The 19,333-nt window shown below is 41.1% G+C and overlaps 1 protein-coding gene across 34 annotated transcripts; it reads right to left on the reverse strand.

Annotated features, from left to right (window-relative positions):
* Positions 1–43: 43 nt before the first annotated feature.
* On the reverse strand, positions 44–17,461 carry HNRNPA3 (heterogeneous nuclear ribonucleoprotein A3). 34 transcript variants are annotated; one of them, XM_088167991.1, is made up of 14 exons: positions 17,315–17,449; positions 13,481–13,592; positions 12,982–13,002; positions 9,156–9,278; positions 8,919–9,065; positions 8,627–8,837; positions 8,301–8,390; positions 8,133–8,225; positions 7,914–7,994; positions 7,072–7,218; positions 6,127–6,252; positions 5,973–6,044; positions 2,848–2,922; positions 44–679 (listed from the first exon to the last, which is right to left on the reverse strand). In XM_088167991.1, exons 2-12 carry the CDS (start codon positions 13,544–13,546, stop codon positions 5,992–5,994), a joined length of 1,158 nt encoding a protein of 385 aa, XP_088024117.1. In that variant the 5' UTR covers positions 13,547–13,592; positions 17,315–17,449; the 3' UTR covers positions 44–679; positions 2,848–2,922; positions 5,973–5,991. The 34 variants fall into 34 exon arrangements, with proteins under 34 accessions (XP_088024117.1, XP_088024113.1, XP_088024109.1 ...); XM_088167987.1 differs by having other exon boundaries at positions 12,982–13,005; XM_088167983.1 differs by having other exon boundaries at positions 8,133–8,240; positions 12,982–13,005.
* Between the last annotated feature and the right edge of the window lie 1,872 nt (positions 17,462–19,333).

The following is a 19,333-nucleotide window of genomic DNA, read 5'->3' on the forward strand; positions in this document are numbered from 1 at the left end:
TAAGGGAAAAAAAGAAAACACATTACTCATATATACAAAAACATCAGATTGCAAACTATAACCTTCATTTTATTACTATTATTACTGAGGTAGAGTATGTTCCCAAACCTGAGTAACTAGTGACATTGCCAAACATCATCACAATGCTGACCTCATACACTGACCAGCTGCCATGTGGAAACCATTTGTTTCTTGATCAAAACATTCTGCTTTAAAACTATTAAGAATAAAGCTGAAAAGCTGGCCTGAGCCCAGCGTTTTTGGCTTGCAGTCCCAAGTTGGAAAGATGATCCTGTAAGAAAATGTGTTGCAATAATTCTGGACCACTTTGTGTTCTTCACAGCAGTAAAAAAAGGTGATGCCAACACATTTTAGATTGCGAGTCATTGGACAAGGTACACTTTATTCTGATACAAAATTGAAATATTTTAACAAATTTCAATCCATTATGGACTATACTGAAATTTTACATTTCCATTCTAATTTAACTTGTGTAACCACAAGTTTCAAGATGTCAGCACACTAGAGCACCATTGCTGTTGAAGTCTTTGCCAGTTATACCATTTTATTCTGTTTCCAATCTTGCGATATTATCTTCTACATGAAGGCCATTTTTTCTTCTATGGAGATACTTGGATTACTTTAGTTCAGGAAAAAGCTAATAGAGAGAGATGTCAACCTGTAGCACCCACAGCAGAAAAAGAATCATCCATCAGATACATGAATTTCAGTGATACTAAAGATCTTACATGCTCCACACCATTTAAGATACACAGACTTGTCAGAGACCACAGACTGATTTGTGCATATTCCACCTCAGTGTAGACAGTACATGAAAAAACATTATTGTCTTAAACACAGGAACCAAAGACAGCATTCAGTACATGACACAATTAATGCTTGAAAAGATTAGGAACCTTAAGTTTTGGAAGGATATCAAAGTTAAGGTGCTGTGTCTAATTTCGGTTTTCCTAATAGCAGGGTTACCTCCATCAATCTGGGCTGCTTTTGGAGAAACTCCCTTCTCTACCTGGAAGTATCATTTTTGTTACCAAGTTAACTTCTGTACAACTGCAGTTTAGGGACCAGTACTTCGTTAGCTTTGCATCTTTCATTCCCATCTCCATTTAACGCTATTTTCAACAGAAGCCAGTAAACAAAAACATAGCCATGAAATAATGTTCTTAACTCTTAGAAGTGCCTCTTGAACAGAGATAAAATTGACCAAGTACTCCCTTAAGAATGTATTTATTTTGGCCATTTTTTTTCTGAAAAGATTTGGCTGTAAATAACGGAATTTAAGCAAATTAATCTTAACGGAAGTGTTGTTAATCAAACTGTGAAAATAATTCTAACAGTGATTATCTATTTCTGTATGTGGTGCGTAAAGACCCATCCAGAGCAGAGAACGAGTCTGCAGTAACATGGAATCCTCTTTTTAAGAAAAGCTAGAACTTTACACAGGACTAGTACCAAGGTGAACTACAAAGTTCTTGTTAATTTTGTTAGAACATTTTCAAAATTTTACTGTTAAAAAAATCCAAAGACCACTGCAAGTGCAAGAGCATTTGCCTGCACCTGAGGGGCAATGCTGTTCCCCATTACCTGTTGCCACACAGATGCCTGTGGGAGCTCTGCCAAGCAGAACAAAAGCACAGGTTTCCCACTTTTAGGTCCAAGAAAGCAAGCTTGTCACCTCAGCAACAAGCTTGCACATTACTCTAAGGCAATGTGACTGTACTGCTGCAGTGTGAGATTTAGGCTCAACCTTGGCTAAGCACAAACTTGTCTCAATGTTTCCTAATAAATACATGCAGTCATCGTGAGATTTTCAATTAAGTAGCTTCTGATTTTATGAAGGTCTCTGTATGTTACTTCCAAATTACATTTAACTGTGTCTTTAAAAGTCGGGAATTACTTTCTGGGGGTCTACAGGCAGCAGGTAAAAAAGTTTAAGTACTTGAAATAGTTTGTGAACATGCCTCTGCCTCTGATTAGGCAGGTTCCACTTGACTATTTTCAGAGCAACTGAAGTATAACCAACACTAAAATAGAAATTGACTTCCTGAGAATGCACAGGCTCAGAAATATACTAGGAAGTTTACATAAATGTTGAAGTACTTTATAAAAGGACCTGTAACAATCAAAGATGCAGAAAAGGAAATAATACCTGTTCCAAGACTTAATAAATGTTCCAGTCTGCATAAAATCAAGATTCTATGAGATTTTATCACCATTCCATTTGCCTGCACAAATGCCATTGTGATTTCAGCTGGCTATCACATGATAGTGTTAGCCTCAACTACTCTGCCTAAAAGCACCCAGAATCTGAAAGGGAGCTCATTGATTTGTACAGGTGAATACAACATCACCTGGTAAGCCAGGACCCACTACCTAGGAGGGAAATCCCAGCTTGCACCAATACCAAGCTTCCTCCCAGAACGGGTGCAGCAGGAGCACGTCACACAGTGCTGAGAACCGATGAACCACTCCGGAGTCACTGCTTTTCTGGGCTTCTCTGGGGCACCTCTTTCCATGACAAGGCAGAGAACAATTTCCCCCCACCCCAGCACACTCCCCAGTAACCAAAACACATTATTTCAAAACACCAACTTGTCTTGTTCATCTCAGACACGAAGCAATTTTGTATCTGCCAGGAACAAAAGATTCTTGAACAGGAATTGTGCCAGCAAGCAGCCTGCACCCAGAACAGGAACACTGGATGACACAGGCTGTGTTTTTCTTGCTCAGTGCTTACGGCTTCCCTTGATATTAAAAGACTGTCAAAGGAAGGCCTAGAAGGAAATAAGGATTTAAACACGTTTTACTATACACTACAAATCTTACCCAGTCAGAAACCTTCATTTGAAGAGGATGTGCAAGACATTCCCCATTTTGTCAAGCAGCAGCTTCTCATTCAACCTGAAAATTAAAGAAATTACTCTTACCTTGTTTAAAAACCTCCCACCACTCTTTATAATTCATGAAAAATTTTAAAGGCAAACCTTACCTATGCTCATTGCCCTTCCTTTCAGGTCTAAATGCTAGACCTATTGATTTTGAGTCAACTCAAGTAGCTATCACTCAAGGAGGTTCCAAAAGGTGAAGAACTCTTGCTAGACTTTCTTCGATATTTCAGCTGTGATAAGTAGATTTAACTAGCCTTGGGAAAGCTGCTCACTATCAGCACAGTATCTTATTCCTTCACTTTTCTGGAAGTTGAAGCTGTTGCTCCTGCTGCCTTGTCATTCTTTAATTAGGCTGACTTCTCCATACTCAATAGGCTGCTGAAGTCCTGTCTTACGAGTCTCCTTAGCAATGTATGGATCAAAGAAGTACATCCTAGGTTCTGTAAAGCTGGCGGATCACTGTCCTCATGGCTTACACTTTTCCACGTCACAAACAACAGCTAAGCTACCCCACCCACCTACAAAGCGATCACTTACATCCATCTCTTAAAAGGTTGCATACAGATCTTGTTCATAAAGTTTATTATGACACTATTTTTCAAAGTTAACATTGTAGTCACAGTACAGCTACAAGAGGCCCTGTTAAAAAGAACACTGTCAATACATTCTAAAAAAATTTAGAAATACCAGATCAATTGTCAGAAGGGACACCAACCCCATCCTTCAGTTGTCCCTGCAATCACATGCAGGCCCCAGGTGCAAGTCTACACATCTTCTAGCGTAGTAATGTACAAAGTCAGCAGTTAGGTGTCTCACTCCCTAGTGAGTTGTGGTTTAGTTCCCCATGTTTTCAAACTCCAAATGGGTTGTTTAAAAAATGCCTTTATTGAAGTACAGCCTCCCCCCCACCCCAAGCCCAAATGAACACGTACAACAGAAGCATTCACTAAACCACCAATTCTTGCTTTAACTTTTGAGATCTTTCAGAGCTCCACAGACAAGAATAAGCAGACTTTGAAATCCATTTTGGAGGCTACCATCTTGACACTGGTTTCTTGTTTTAGCATACTGCAGTCTAAATACACTCCAATAACAGCATTTAAGTAACATATGTTTAATTTTTTTCAAACAACACACTTATTTTTCTACCACTTCTTAAAAATTATAATTCATTATTAATGACTGATTATGCCTTAAGCCATTTCATACATCTTTGCAGATTCATTCCTACACTGGAATTGCATTTACCTTATACTGCACATTGACCCAGAAGTGAAACAGGTGTGAGTAATTCCAATACATATTGCCAAGTGTCTGAGTATTTCTTTTATTGACTGGGTCCCTACTCCTCTGAGTCTGAATTGACAGCAAGCACTGGCCTGGCGATAGTCAAGAGAATTCACATCAGATGAGGACAGGACAGACTGCAGTGCCTTAATTTGGAGGTCAGAAGTGAGAATGAAGTACAATTTCTAGCCGCATGTACTGGTCAGATTTTCTACTCCACTGCACCAAATCCAGTTGTAGCACACTATCATTCTACCTGTGGGAACTCATGACTGTACCCCTCTACGTTGTGGGAGTGCTTCTAGTCGGTAAAATAACAACTAGATCGTGTTTTATCTTTGAGCTCTCAGCTGAGCACAGACATCTGCCAGGGAAGCAGCTCAAGAATTCTACTATTTAAGAGCCCACGGGGAATGGGCTTTTGGATTGCATTACCTGGGACTGTCAGTGATTACACCTGTGCTACCCTTGGCTCCCAGTCAGAAGCATGTGTCCAGAAAATTGCCTAGGGTGCATGCAAGAACGTATATAGCCATTAAATTATTGAGGAACATACCTATTACTCTCACTATGACACCTCATTTAATTGAAACAGTGCAGTCTGGTGTGAGGGAAAAGGATATGGGGACAAAGGGGATGAAAATTCCAAGCCACCCTCCCCGAAGTATAGTTTTATTGAAACAGAATCATTGTATATCCCAAGGAAACAGGCACTTGATTCCCCCCACCTTAACTTCTCGGGAATTACAATAAATATAAAGGTAAAAAGCAAATTTCTTTTTCTCTCCACCCAAGACTTAAACAACTTCATTTATCCCTTATGCATCTCAAATGAGACGGGAGACAGCTTTCATGTGTCTAAAGTTGGTCTTGTTAAAATATTTATCATGCCTTATTTTCTTGAAGCGCTAATACTAATACAGAACTACAAATTAAAAAAATATGCACAAACCAAAAAGTAATTTGAAATTTTCATTAAGATAAATCTTAGTTCTATGATTCACAAACACTAATTTGAGTAACTCAATCCTAGTTATACATCTAAACAAACTATAATGTAACATACAGATGTTTTCCCTCTGTATGCCTATGTAACTCATGTCAATGACAGTTACGTATATACACTGAGACTAGACCCCTTAAGACTGCAAATCAATAGGTGTTTCTATTGTTAACTTTAAATTAATACAAAATAGTAATTGAGAAATGCATTTATCTTCTCTATTAACTAACAAGGAAACACCCTAAACTACAATTCATTTTTGTTATAGAGTTCTCTGTACTAAATGTGGAAAAACTGAACTACACAAATATTGAAAAGTTAAAAATTCATTGATTTGTTTATTCCTGGTACCACTACCACAATTTACAGGGCAATATACCTGATGTAATGGGAAAATAAAAAGAAAAAAGAAAGACAAAGCTACAACAGAGAAAGACCTCAGGAATGTACATCTAATCGACACTACATTGCATGAATCAATAGCTGCACTTTTTGCAAACTGTGGCTATGACAGTCCTGATCAAGAAGGGTTTCCTGTTTAAGCTGCAGTAACTTTTCTGACTATGGATCATCGTTCCTTCTGTGGCAGATTATACAGTTCCTCTAATTCATTTGGGACGACTGTCTCAAAGTAACCTGCAGCTTTCCTGACAACTCCTCGCTCTCTCTCCTGCTAAGAACTGTAGCCTGTTGAATACAGGATAAGAAAATTATTACTCTCAGTGAACAGTTGTACATTATTAATCATCATTATAAATATGCGTTACACCTACCCTTTTTCTGGTAGCATTTTTAGAATCTTCTACCACCATAGCCCCCACTTCCACTTCCAGATCCATAACCACCTAAAAGAAGTGTGTATATTGAAACACGTGAACAACAAGGGATTTTAACTCGACAATATTTTCTGTACAAAATGATACTTACCACCATAGGGACTGCCTGAACTTCTGCCACCAAAGCTGCCACCACCTTTCATGGGACCATAGTTAGACTGCTGTTGTCCACTGTAATTGCCAAAATCATTGTAGTTTCCACTTCCACCATAATTACCTGAAACAAGTAATTTATAAAGCCGTGTTTGTTCAACACTTAGGACACAAAACTCACCAAATTCCAACATAAAAATAAATTGTAGTAGTTTAGAACAATTTAAAATGAAGTTCATGTATTTTGATCCTACCTCTTTGCAAAAGGCACAAGTAACAGAAGACCCTTAGTGCTTTAATGATTAGGAATTGGCATTTTATCGAAGATGAAACACATCACATTATATAAGCACATTTGAGTAGGCAATTCGATCTTAACCCAATAGGCCAAATTAAGGCCCTCAAAATCAGAAAACCACTTCACCATTATTCTTCTATAGCACAACTTTGCATGTATGACAATAGTGTAAATTACCATTTATTTGCTCAAAAAAAAGAACTGCAATGGACATGCTGTATACATAGATCAGAGAGTATAGTAAGCTATACAGCAGATTTTTTTTCAGCTTAACTCCCCAGATTTGGGGCAAACAATAAAAAAAGCTTATAAAAATCTGTATTTGTAGTCCTCACAAAGGAGGATGTGATCTACATGTTGTGAACTGGTATCCGAGGACAACATACATAAAATGGTCAAAACCATTAAAATTCCTGTACTCTGCCTCCACACACAGATTTACAGCCAAAACTTTTTGAAAAATACATCACTGGCAAAACAACATTGTAGTTTACCAAAGCTGATCTACATGAAAAAGAACATTCCTTATGTAACATGGCCTTCTACATTAAACCCAGACATACAACTCATTTTATTAATTACCCTATTTCAGGTATTGTGAAATGAAACCTAAGAGCCATGGATGTGGAATTAAAGCAATCTTACCACCACCAAAATTTCCTCCTTCGTTGTAGCCATCATATCCTCCTCCTCCACCTCCGTATCCACCACCTGGGTTTCCATATCCTGGTCCTCCTCCACCACCATAACCTCCTCTGCTGCCATAGCCAGGACCACCTCCATAGTTGCCACCTTTGAATAAAGAAAAGAGTCAAACTTAACACATCAATGCTAAATACTAGTAAGGAAAGATCCATTTAACAAAAAATCCCAAACCAAAACACTTGCACAATAAAAATGTCCCACAGCACTTTCGCTGTATTATATTCATTGTGGTTACATAATTTATCTAAACTATTTAATTGAGAAAAAACTCCAGGTCCTGATTTTATAAACATAAGTAACTAATTACATGCTACTTCACTCATCCCTTTTTGCATTCTGGTAATTGCAGTTTTTAGCCTTTTGGTAATTGCTGAATTTCTCTTCAGGTGCATTTTGGATACTCATCTAACTGCCTCTCAAAAGAGGTACTACTGAACTACAAGTCTTAAGAATTGACTAAAAAGTTGTTTACTGCTTTATTCAGTTTTAGTAATCTCAATTGACATAAGAATCTTCACTTAGTTTTCAATAATAAACAGCTCCCTCATGACCTTATGATGAGATTTTTTAAAGGGTAAATACAGACAAGTATTTTTTCCATCTATCATTTTGTGGGGAGAACAAAAAAAAAGTTAACTCTTCACAGCTCTACAACGTAGACATTTCACTTTCATTATTGCTATTATCACGTTATCACCAAAATACACTTTGCTTCCAAGGTGAAGGCAAAACTTGCAGCTGGTTCTAACATTGGGGGAAAATGAAGTGAATAATACACTTACCATCACCAAATCCATTGTATCCGTCACCACCCCCAAAGCTTCCTCTGCTCCCACCACCGCCACCACCACCCCCATAGCCTCCTAGAACACAAAACAGATGAGAATGTTTTCCTGAACAAACATGTTAAGTGTTTAAGCCAACTGACACAGGAAATTAAAAAAGACAAAAAACAAACCAAAATGTAAATCGCATTCTATGCTAATATTTCAGCCATTTACCTCTCCCACCGAAGTTTCCTCCTCGGCCAAAATTCCCTCCACCGCCTCCGAAGTTTCCTCGGCCCATGAAGTTGCCTGAGCCACCACCACGACCTACAAAATATTTCACTTGAATTACATTAATTGAAAACCTGTTACACAAAATAGCTATGCACAACTACAACTCACCTCTCTGAGAGCTAGCGGTCTGCATCTCTTGTTTAGAGAGTGCTTTTTTCACTTCACAGTTGTGTCCATTTATAGTATGGTATTTCTGAACTACAGAAAACGGTGAAAAAGGGAAGTTAGAAAATCACATCACTGCAATATGCTGTAAAACCCTCACAGAAAGTTACCATAAGGCACGTGCACACTTTGAAAAGTAACACTATATCAATCCCATTCTTTACAGCAGTAAAGCAGCTGATTATGCAATCATCTAATTCCACACACTGCTCTTCTGAAATCCCAACACTTTTATCCTTAAGTTATTTCTCACTAAAGAGCTTACATACCAACGATTTTATCAACTGTATCATGATCATCAAAAGTTACAAAAGCGAAGCCTCTCTTCTTTCCACTCTGCCTGTCTTCCATGACCTCTATGGTTTCAATCTTGCCATATTTTTCAAAGTACTCCCTTAAATTATATTCTTCTGTATCTTCCTTAATTCCACCAACAAATATTTTCTTTACTGTGAGGTGTGCCCCAGGCTTTACGGAATCCTGAAATGCCAAAAATGACATTAAGTGCTTGAAGTCATAGGTAAAGCTTAGAATATGTGGGTAACTGGAACACTAACTTACCTCCCTTGAAACCGCTCTCTTTGGTTCAACCACGCGTCCATCAACCTTATGTGGTCGAGCGCTCATGGCAGCATCCACCTCCTCCACACAGGAGTAAGTCACAAAGCCAAAGCCTCTGGAACGTTTTGTCTGTGGGTCTCTCATCACCTGCAAACACATACAGAGGCACTCTGCATTTCTGAGCTACTTCAAGTACCTAACCCTTTCGAAAGCACCAACTAGTAATAGAGACTTTACCACACAGTCCGTGAGTGTGCCCCATTTCTCAAAGTGCTCTCTCAAGCTGTCATCTGTTGTTTCAAAGCTCAGACCTCCAATGAACAGCTTTCTCAACTGCTCTGGCTCCTTTGGCTCATGGCCCTATAAAAATCAGAAAATCGAAAATATATTTTGAATACAAATCACAGAAATAAAATCTCACTGAATTACTAGAAATTATCTGTGCACATTTTAACTACAAATAGGTGAAATACATTTACATAAAAACAATGACTTCTAATGGGTTTAGAGAGCAGAACAGTAAACAATGAGGTGTGATTTTAATTAAAACACTAACAACTTTAAGAGTGCTAAAATGCAAACAGTAAAGGGATTTCAATATACTAGGTAACTCAGTTGTTCCCCACCACCCAGAAACGCATTCATTCTGTGCCTATTTTTGAGTTGCACATCACGCTGTAGGTACTGGGGATGGAACACTGCTAGATAAAAGGAAGTTCTAACACTTTATGAAGCATAAATATGCAGAACTACAAAAAATTAAAGGACGCAGTATACACGAAAAAAAGGCTCCTGCTCAGGCTGAGTGTCTACTCTTTGGGGATGTCCATTTTGAAAGGTAACTTTTAGGCATTTTTATGGAACATATCAATACTAAATTCCTTGAAATCATAAATTCTGTACTTGGTACTTTTATTATTGGAGAACATGCAAGCAAGAAAGTGCAAGTATATATATGTGCATTTTAGCATTATTGGAAATAGCTCTCAAATGTGAGACATGTCTTACAGACAAAAAAATGCCATGAGTAACAACTCATCAATGACTAGTGGTGGGTACAACTATTGGAATAAAACGGGTAACTTAGCAAGCATCACAGAACAAGCAAGTTTAATAGCACTTGGTAACACTGCCTATATATGACCAGCCACGTTGAAAGGGTGCAAATTTGCAGATCCCGGGTTTCTATCACGTAAGTGAAATGAGCTTAAGAGCAAAATTGTGTTTCTGCTCTGTTTCAGTGCTGCACTTTTTCAGCAGATAGGCAATTTCTCCATACATTTGATAAGGAGTTCACAAAAAATTGTTCACAACTGCCATTGTCAGAGAAGTCCTACAAAAAGCAATCAGATTAAAATCTCATTTAGCAAGTGAGTACTTTTGTGTATGTAAAACACTTCAGGAGGTGCTGGCCAGCTATGCTGTGTATGACTTCAGTTCTGCAGCATTTATGTTCAACAGGCTTCAGTGTTCCTGCTGCAGTGCATTAAACCAGACTAGATGCAGCATTATCCTGAGGTAAACTACATAAAAACAGACATAGCCTTCCATCTGTACACATTTTGCTTCAAATCTGAAGCAAAGAGGCTTTAACCTCTGCCACACTGCTCGGGTTGACTAGTAAGGCTTAAGCCCCTTTGAGTGAGTTTTTGTATTATATTAGCACTTTAGCAAAGCATCGGTTCCTAATACTCAGTTTGTACTACAGTAAACAGTAACTAAGATTATGAAAAGCTGTCTGGGAAGTAAATCCCTGCCCTTACACTTGCTGAATTTTGCTAGAAAGAAGCTCAGCACTCTTGATAACAGCCTTCTATATTTAAGGCTTTGTCACCTCAGGATCATCAGACAAATCATTAAGAGTCAGTGGTCCTATGACTACAAAGTAAAGCTTCTAGTGTCTTCCAAGAGGTCCAGACTACAAAGGTATTAAAAAAAATAACAATCTCCCGTCTCACTACATTGAAACTTTTAATTTTACAGGATTACACACCTACTGCATACAGAAACTGCTTTAGGTCAAGTGTTATTTGTTGAAAATTGAAATTTTTTAAATCTACTGACAATTTTTAGTTGGGTTACGTTAAAGCTGGGTTATGTCAAAGCTGTATGTTTCAAACTCTTCTACACATATTGAAATAAATTTATTATTACGCAAAACTGTAATGTTTAGACTCCCCCAAAATCAGAAACCTATGTAAGGAAAAACCAGCCAGACTATTTAGCTTTCTGGTTCCAGTTAGCAACTCTGAATGCTTTTATCTTAACACAATGACCACAGAATTCTTCAGGTAAGGAACAGCGAAGTTCTTTTCTGCTTATTGTTATTACATGCATGAGAACCACTGCTCTCATATAGTAGAGGGAATACCTGCTATTACAGCTTCTCTGTTCTATTGAACATAAATTATTCTTAGGACACATACGTGTTATAGGAATTCTGTGCAAAAACAGAAAGCAGTATTTTCTCTGAGAATTAGGGAATTGGTTTTTCAGGCAGTTTATTCTCACTGGAGTTTCAGAGTGCTGTCCTCTACCACACAAGATGCTGCTTCTCAGTTGTTCTGCTGCAAGTTGTTTCCAACAGCAGTCTCTCCTGCACAGAAAATCCTGCAGAACACATCTGTCCCTCAGTGTAACTTCCACCCTGCTCTATCAGAATCAGGCTGCCTCTGCTCAGCCGACACGGCAGGAGAGCACACGCCATTTTGCAGCACTCCTCTGGTAGGAGAGGGGAAAGCAGTTGCAAGACCACCCCCCCTGCCTTTAGTCGGCAAGACACAATTTGTCCCCGTAAGTTGTCAGAGGGGCTTCCATACACATTACAAGGCTCTGCGAAGGCGAAGAACTTTCCTTCTGCCCCGACTTTGGCCTTCCCCCTAAAGCCCAGGCGCAGCGCGGGCCCGGCCGCCTCCATTTTGTGCTCAGCGGCGGCGGCCGCGCCGCCAATATGGAGCCGAGGGCGGGGCGCGCGGCCGGCGCCGCAGTGGCGCCATGGGCGGGGCCCGGCCCGCAGGGGCCCAGGGCGAGGCCGGCGCTGCGGGACCCGCTCTGCTCGGCTCCTGCCACCGCCAACACCGCACCGCCGCAACCCCCAGCGCTCGGCGCAGGGTAATTGTACCTCCCGCCAAGAGGGGGAGGGAAGATGGCAGCTAGAACCCCCTGGGATTCCTGCAAAAATCCCCATCTTCTCAGAAATCCTGGCACCTTCTGAGAGAACGGTGCTGCAGATACATACTGCTTCTATCCTGAGGCTGCCATCAACTGAAATTTCCTATGGCAGGGGTTTTGAATAATCAGCCTTTTGGAGCTGCGGTATTTCTCTCTAGAGGCAATTTTCGAGTGGAGCTCTTCCATGCATTCTGCATCTGAGCAGCAGCAAGTGCCCAGAAATGCCTGCCCACCAAACCTACACTGAGCTGTGGCTGAAAATGTACACCCTGTCCCCAGGCAGTACAATCCTAGACTGCCTTCTGAAACTGGAAAGCTTACAGGCAACTGGGGCCTCAGCAACTTTCCCTGTGAAACTGGCTCTCTAGAAACTCAACAGTTTTAAGACCATTACAGCAATCTACTTTTGTGAAACTAGAAGAGCTTATTTAGTATGCGGCTGATTAACCCCAGTGGCACTGAATTCAAAGTCCAAATGAGTGAGAGTTTCAACATTCCTTCCGAAAGGACTTTATACACCGTGCTTCAATACAAAATAACCATACACTACCAGACGCATGCAAGTCGGACAAGGTTTGTTCGCAATTCAAGTGTATAGCCCTCCCACATTGCAGTAGTGTATCATTCCACAAAAAAGTTGGTTTGAACTAGCTAAAATATTCGGGCAACCTGGAAAGGTAATGTTAGAAAGCAAACAAATTCAAGTAAACAAAGAGAAAATGTCTCCATTATAAACTATATAAGCACGTTTAATACCCCTTTTGCTCATCTTAGAATTATTTTCTGAAGGGTATTAAGAACTTCCCCCCCTCCCACTTCCACACCCTGCCCCAAAAGTAACTAGCTCCCATCCTCCCAAAAACAGCCCCAACATCTTCTCTATACTACGCACCTTATTCAGTCTACGGTATTTCTGCTAGAAGCAAAAGAAAACAGTTATTTTTACTTAGTACAGCTCGCTTTCATTCGCAGTGACTATCAGGCAACCATTTTTACTTAAAAAAAAAGAAAAAAAAAAGAAGAAAAGAAAAGAGGAACCTGTCTTCATTACCACTAATAACAGGACTTTGAAGGTAGGAAGCAATCAAGTTCCTGCTGATACTCTGAGGATGCATGAATTTCTTAATAATTACACCTTGCTTTAATCAGAAACATATATTTAGTTAGTTTTGTTATAACAGAAAGCTAGACAAGCAATATTTCCCCATTATGCTTAATACCCAACCCCTTAAAACTCTAAGTAATAAGCTGCAATTTAAAGTTACTCCACTAATACAGGGATGAAGAAGGTAGAAAAAAAATTAATATATCAGAAATGGTTAACTTGGTTTTTTTTTCATCTTTTCCCCTTAAAACTACTTTATTTTTAATTAAAAAACCCATCCTCTCACCTGTGAGGAACGTCTTCCTTTCCTCTTGTAGTCTTCCACTTCTCTCTCTTCCTTAATAGCAGCCATTTTGGAAGGGTACTCTAACTCGGCCTTTCTTTTAGATCTAGGAAACCTAGAAAACAGGTTGGATAAGTCAGTACTTACCCCAGTTCCCGTGGCACAGGGCCTTCTCTGGCTGCAATGCACAGGTGTGGCTTTACAGGAAGAAACGAGTAAAAGCAGAAAAAAAATTCCCAGAAGTATTTAAAAGGGTAGAATAAAAAGCCTCAGCCTACTTAGCTAACGATTAAAGAGCTGCAAAAGAAACATCTGCAATCCCAGTCAAGCTCACTTTACAAACTAATGCTAAAATCTGTCGTAAACCTTTATCTATTACTGTCTGACAAAACTATTGTGAAGACAAGTGATATACAGCAAGCAAATTCCACCTTCGATACCCAAACCCACTACATAAGTTCTGCTTCTCTGGATTTTTAATCCCCAAAACATGTAATATTTTGCAAATACTGCTTATTAGAACTCTTGTAGTCAGCTACCCGGCAGTGTGGAACACTAGCGAATACAGTAGATCTTGTACAGTTCCTGTATGAAAAAATACTTTCCACTAAGAGTAGTGCAAGAACCCCTCACTGATGCTACCCTGCAACATCAAGAACTGCAGATCCCCAGCAGTCTATAGCACTAGGCATCTGCTTTACTTTTGCTTCCACATTATGTATTTGATCACTGCCCTGAACTATGTATGTACCATTACAAATAGAAGTCTTTTAAAAGGTAAGCTCAGTGAATGAACCTATACCTACATATCCAAACAAAAAAATCATGTCCCCTTTGGCTTTTTAATAAAATTTTCTAGGATCCTTCAGTTAGTCCTAGTATTAATGTATTGGTGTCTTTGGCCAATATTCATTACTACTTTAGATGTTTCTTGAAGCTTTATTACAGCAGCCAAAACGCAATACTGTTAACTACATAACAAACTTCAGTAAAACTGTACTTGTGCTGCATTTAAAAGCATAGATATTTACAAGATCACGTGTACTTCTGCGAGAGATTTGCTTGTTTGGGTTGTGGGGGTTTTTTAAAAGTGTTCATCCTGACAATTTTGTTCCTGCATATGGAAAGGCAGGCAGGTCTCTACTAATGAGCAATATAGGCTGTTATTCAAAGTGGAAATTCCTAAACATAACTTCATGTTAAAATCTGGCTTCAAATTTAACTCAACTGTGAAATCGTGAGTATCATGATTTGATGCACTAACAAATTTTAAAGGTTTTATTTAGTAACATCAAATGTTTGTATTATCTTCAGTTCCTCTATACACAATGTTAAACCTGCTCTTGAAATCCTTTAAATCAAACATCAGTTTGACTTAAGAGTTATTAGGATATTAAGTACTTCAACTGAGCTGTTCAGTTTTTAAAGTCATGTAAGGGAAATATGAAACAGAACGTTAACACTTCAAGGGCTTTTTAAAAGCTAGCTCTATGACAAAATAGAGCTGTAGGAATTGTTAGGGAGGAAAGGGACGAGCTTATTTAAATGCCTTTTCAAAGTAATGGAAACTATGAATCCCTTTCCGAAGCTGTCACCTGCTCTTTCCCCAGCGAGGCTCCACACTGGCCAACAAACCTCCTGGGCATGGTCTCTGTCCCAAGGGCCTCTGCAGGCCTTGAGGGTTAAAAAGGGAGTTTTCTTCTTGCTAATGCCCACCACCAGCTCGTGGAACACAGCCCTGCTCAGTCCTATTTCTGTGCTGTCCTACAGAAAGTTGTTAAGGCTGACAGCACTAAATTTTTAAGTTCTTATTACCAACAAAATACTCAATTCAACTCCGAATAAAAACACTTAGAATAGTTTTGTTATTAAACGCTAGTTAAACTAGCATTGAGCAGTCATATACTGCAGCATAACTACAGAACTTAAAGCAGCCTCTAAGGAAATCTTTAAATTATAATGATAAAGAAGTCACCAGGATGTCTCATTACTCACAATGCTGCTCTATCTCTTTCAGAATAAAATAAGCTAATAGAGACAAAGCAGACATTATCAAGATGGAAGTTCACCCATCCAATCAGAGAATACGATGGAAGTGCACTGGTCTTTTCTGTAAGCAATTGAAGCTGGACCTAAAGTGCATATAATAGGGTGTCTTACCAAACCTAATGGTTAAAGCAGGAAAAAACTGCTTCTTAGTTTTAAGTGTGTTGGTAGTGTATTCCAACATCAAAAGAAATGTGTGCCTGGGAAAAAAATCCAAGGTATTAGCTTAATACCTGATGTGATAGGTTTCCAAGCTTTACTGAACCACCTTCAAATGCATCACCTCTCTAAGTTATTAAACCCCGAAGCAGCTAAAATAATTGCTTACGTGAAAAAGTTATTTTTAGCTGCTTTGATAAGAGATCCAGTCTCTTGTTTTTAATGTAGGAACAGAAACCAGTGTGAGCTGTTGGTTTCTCTGACATTAATTTTTTAAGGTTTCAGCTTTCAGTGAAGGGAGTAAAGGTAAAAAATACCGCACACAAAAAAGCAGCAATATTTTTGTTTGCCATACTCTGAAATACTTGAGCAAAAAACCTTAGGTTTTGAGGAAAGGAAAGCAAGGGGAGACTATCATGACTGTTTCCCTCCAGATAGGGCAAGATTGATTCCTCTAGGTTTGTGCAGACTTCTCTGTGCTGCTCACCAGGATCATGGCAGAATGCCACCGCATGTCCTGGGTCTTTTGCATGTGTAATTCTGAGAGTGGAGAAAAACTAGAGTTCTCTTCTTTTCCTTCCCCCACGTCCCTGAGTAGCAAAGGCTCCCGACACGTTTTAACTCCCTCTGGGCAGGAGTGAGAGGTATTAGGGAGGTGCTACAACGTGTGGCAGCATTCCCCGGCGAGATGCAGCGTAGTGCACTAAACGAATGCTTCTGAAATATGTTTCGAGAAAACTTGAGTGTTTAGAAAGTGTGTTAAAGAACATCCCTGCCGCACTTCTCCGGGTAGCCTATGCTGCAGGGGGGGGGGGGGGTGGGCCAGGGAGGAAAGCTGGAAAAGAACACTGGGAGGGCAGAACAATAAGGCACGCACGTGTAGGGCTCGCCTTGCCCTACTGATGCCCGAATACGCGCCCACGTGTTTCAGTGTCCCCAGGATTGCTGCTAAGTGCTCTGCTGCCCACAGCCCTGCCCCGGGCCAAGGGCCGGGCCCCTCTCACCCACACGCCGGAGCGTTGCGAAATGGCGGCCGCAGCCCGCAGGGCCGCGCGGCGGAAGCGCCGCCTCTCCCGCTCCCTCTCTCTTCCTGCCCGCGCCGCCATTGCTGAACAGCACGGCGTGGCGCAGGCGAAAGCGGGTCTGGAGCGCGGCAGGAAAGCTACGAGGAAGCGGCGGCCGCCAGAACTGCAAAGGGCTCCACAACGTGTTGCCGCCAACCACCCCATTCCCGCCACGCTTTCCCGCCCGCAGGCTCGGACGGAATTCAAGCCGTTCCAGCTCCGCGCGGCGAGGCAGGAGCCGCGTCGCTTCGCCCCCGCCGATGGCGGCGAGCCCCGCGCCCCGCGCAGTTACCTCCATTTTGTGCCCGCGCTCGGCCAGCGCAGCGCCAATATGGAGCCGGGCGGGCGCGGGGGGGTCACGTGGCGCCAAGGCGGGCTCGGGGCGGCGCGCGCGCTGCGGCCGTTACCGCTTTTCTTCTCAGGGCCCGCCGCCCATCCCCCCCCCCTCGCCTCCCGCCCGCGCGCCGCCAGCCCCGCCGGGAGGGCAGAAAGGGTCGAGAGCGAGGGAAGGTGGGGAGAGGGAAGGTGCCGAGAACGGTAAGAAAGGCGAGGAAAGAGAAGAGATCACCGTGCCGGCGTTCAGCGACAGCGCCTTCCCGCCCTCCTCGGTCCCACGCCGGCCGTCGGCCCCGCGCACGAACCGCCGCCCGCTGTGGGGGTGGCGGCGCCGGCGCAGCCGCGACGGGCGCGCGGAGCGGCCCCGCCTCCCCTCAGTGGGGCCGCCCCCGCCCCGCCCCCGCCGCGCGGGCCGCTGTGAGCGCGAGGGGCCCCGTGAGGGAGCGCCGGGTGCGCTGCTCTGCAGGGCGGGGAGAAACCGGCGGCACCAGGTGCTCGGTGGGAGAGAAGAAAAGGAGGACATGCCCTGCTTACAGGGGACATCTGCAGGAGTATCAGAGTGTGCCCGAGGTGCACGGGACCTTCTAAGAGAAGTTGTTTGTCTCTGCGTATTGTTTTACGCTGGAGATCGGCTCTCCAGAGCTCGTTCAGCGCTCACCCTCAGAACTGAGCGTAGCTTAGTCAGTTTCCGGATAAATAGCAAAACAAATCCAAGCAGTAAGTTTCCCCATTCAGAGGCATTGCCTGTAGCTTTTAATGGCGCTTGTCATTATAAACTACCGTACAGAGTTCAGGAGAAAGGGTATTCTGCGAGAATTTCGTATAGAATGAAGCACAGTTAAGCACATAACATTACACGTTTCTCCTTACCAGAAAAATAGCATCAGGAAAAGCAGTATTATAAAAATTTACTATCAAAGTCAAGTTTTCTTAAGTCTTGATTAGTACCAGTAGTACCATTAGTACCAATACTCATTTTAGTCTGACGATCTAACCTTAACAGGAGTTGGCACTTACCCCTTTAAAAATGTCTACATCCTATGTAAGAGAGTAAAACAGTTGATGAGGTTTTACTGAATCGCTGGTAATTCAGTATTAGGTGTTAATTTAATTTATTTATTTTACCCTGATGTTTCTAAAAAAAAAATAAATATTTACACAAAAGCTTCCTAACCTGTTTGATTAACTAAACATAATTTTCCTAATGCATAGAGAAATTCCCAACAGATCTAGAAATGTTTTCACTGCCATCATGTACAGGGATGAAACAAGTTATTAGATAATTTCTGTATCTTTCAGAAGTTAGAGGTCTACACAGAAAGTAAAACTCACTGAAAATCTCATGAAAAACCCATGAGCTGTTCTTTGCACTGAGGCCAAAGCCAACAATTTCTTATCTTCCTTTTCTCAACAAAGTAAACCACACGATTTAACTTTTATTTAAAATAAAATTATTCCTATACGTTGTTTGTTCTCTTGCCTCTGTCACTCTTAGGGTGACAGTACTGAGAGACAGACAATGGTACTGGCTAAATATGTCTCTTACTTTCAGAGGTTTTTGTATACACAGGAGCTGCCTCACCAAATTTGAAGAATTCCTTTATTACTTTGATTGTCATTCATTTCACATCTAACTGTTACTCATGGAGGCTGATTGTCTTGCAGTTCATTTGGTTGCACAGCCACAGGCACATCACATTTGAATTCTACAGTTTCAGTTCATGATCGCCCTCCCCTATGTGTAATCAACTGTACAGAATGTAATAATCTTATAATACTGTGCTTACTGCACTGAAATAAAAGACAAACCAGTAAATGAGGGAGATGAACATTTTACAAATATTCACCGCTGCAGATGAAAATGATACACAAGTTTGAGGTCTTAGATAAAATTATAATTTTGATTTCAGGCAGTTTTCTGCTAGTGAAGTGTTTCCAGGTTATCTAGTAAAATATCGCTTCCTGTTGTGGGTCACCCATTTCCTTAAGTGAAAATTTAGCGTTTGAAACACTCATATCTGTCCTGGCTCATGTAGTTTCATAGTCAGATGAACTTTCACATTATGTAGCAGATGCGGTATTGGTCATCTATGCAGATGGCTAACATGCTTTTTTCTTTTTACTAGCAATGTTTGCAAACATGTACTCTTCTTTTTAGGCCAGGGGAACAGCAGTGTGTGTCTATTTAAAAAAAAACAAAACAAAACAAAAAACGGTGGGAAAGGCTTTTAGCTTTTATATATTTCTGCGG

This window comes from Sturnus vulgaris, chromosome 7 (assembly GCF_052056855.1).
Source record: "Sturnus vulgaris isolate bStuVul1 chromosome 7, bStuVul1.hap1, whole genome shotgun sequence".
NCBI classification, from domain to species: Eukaryota; Metazoa; Chordata; class Aves; order Passeriformes; family Sturnidae; genus Sturnus; species Sturnus vulgaris.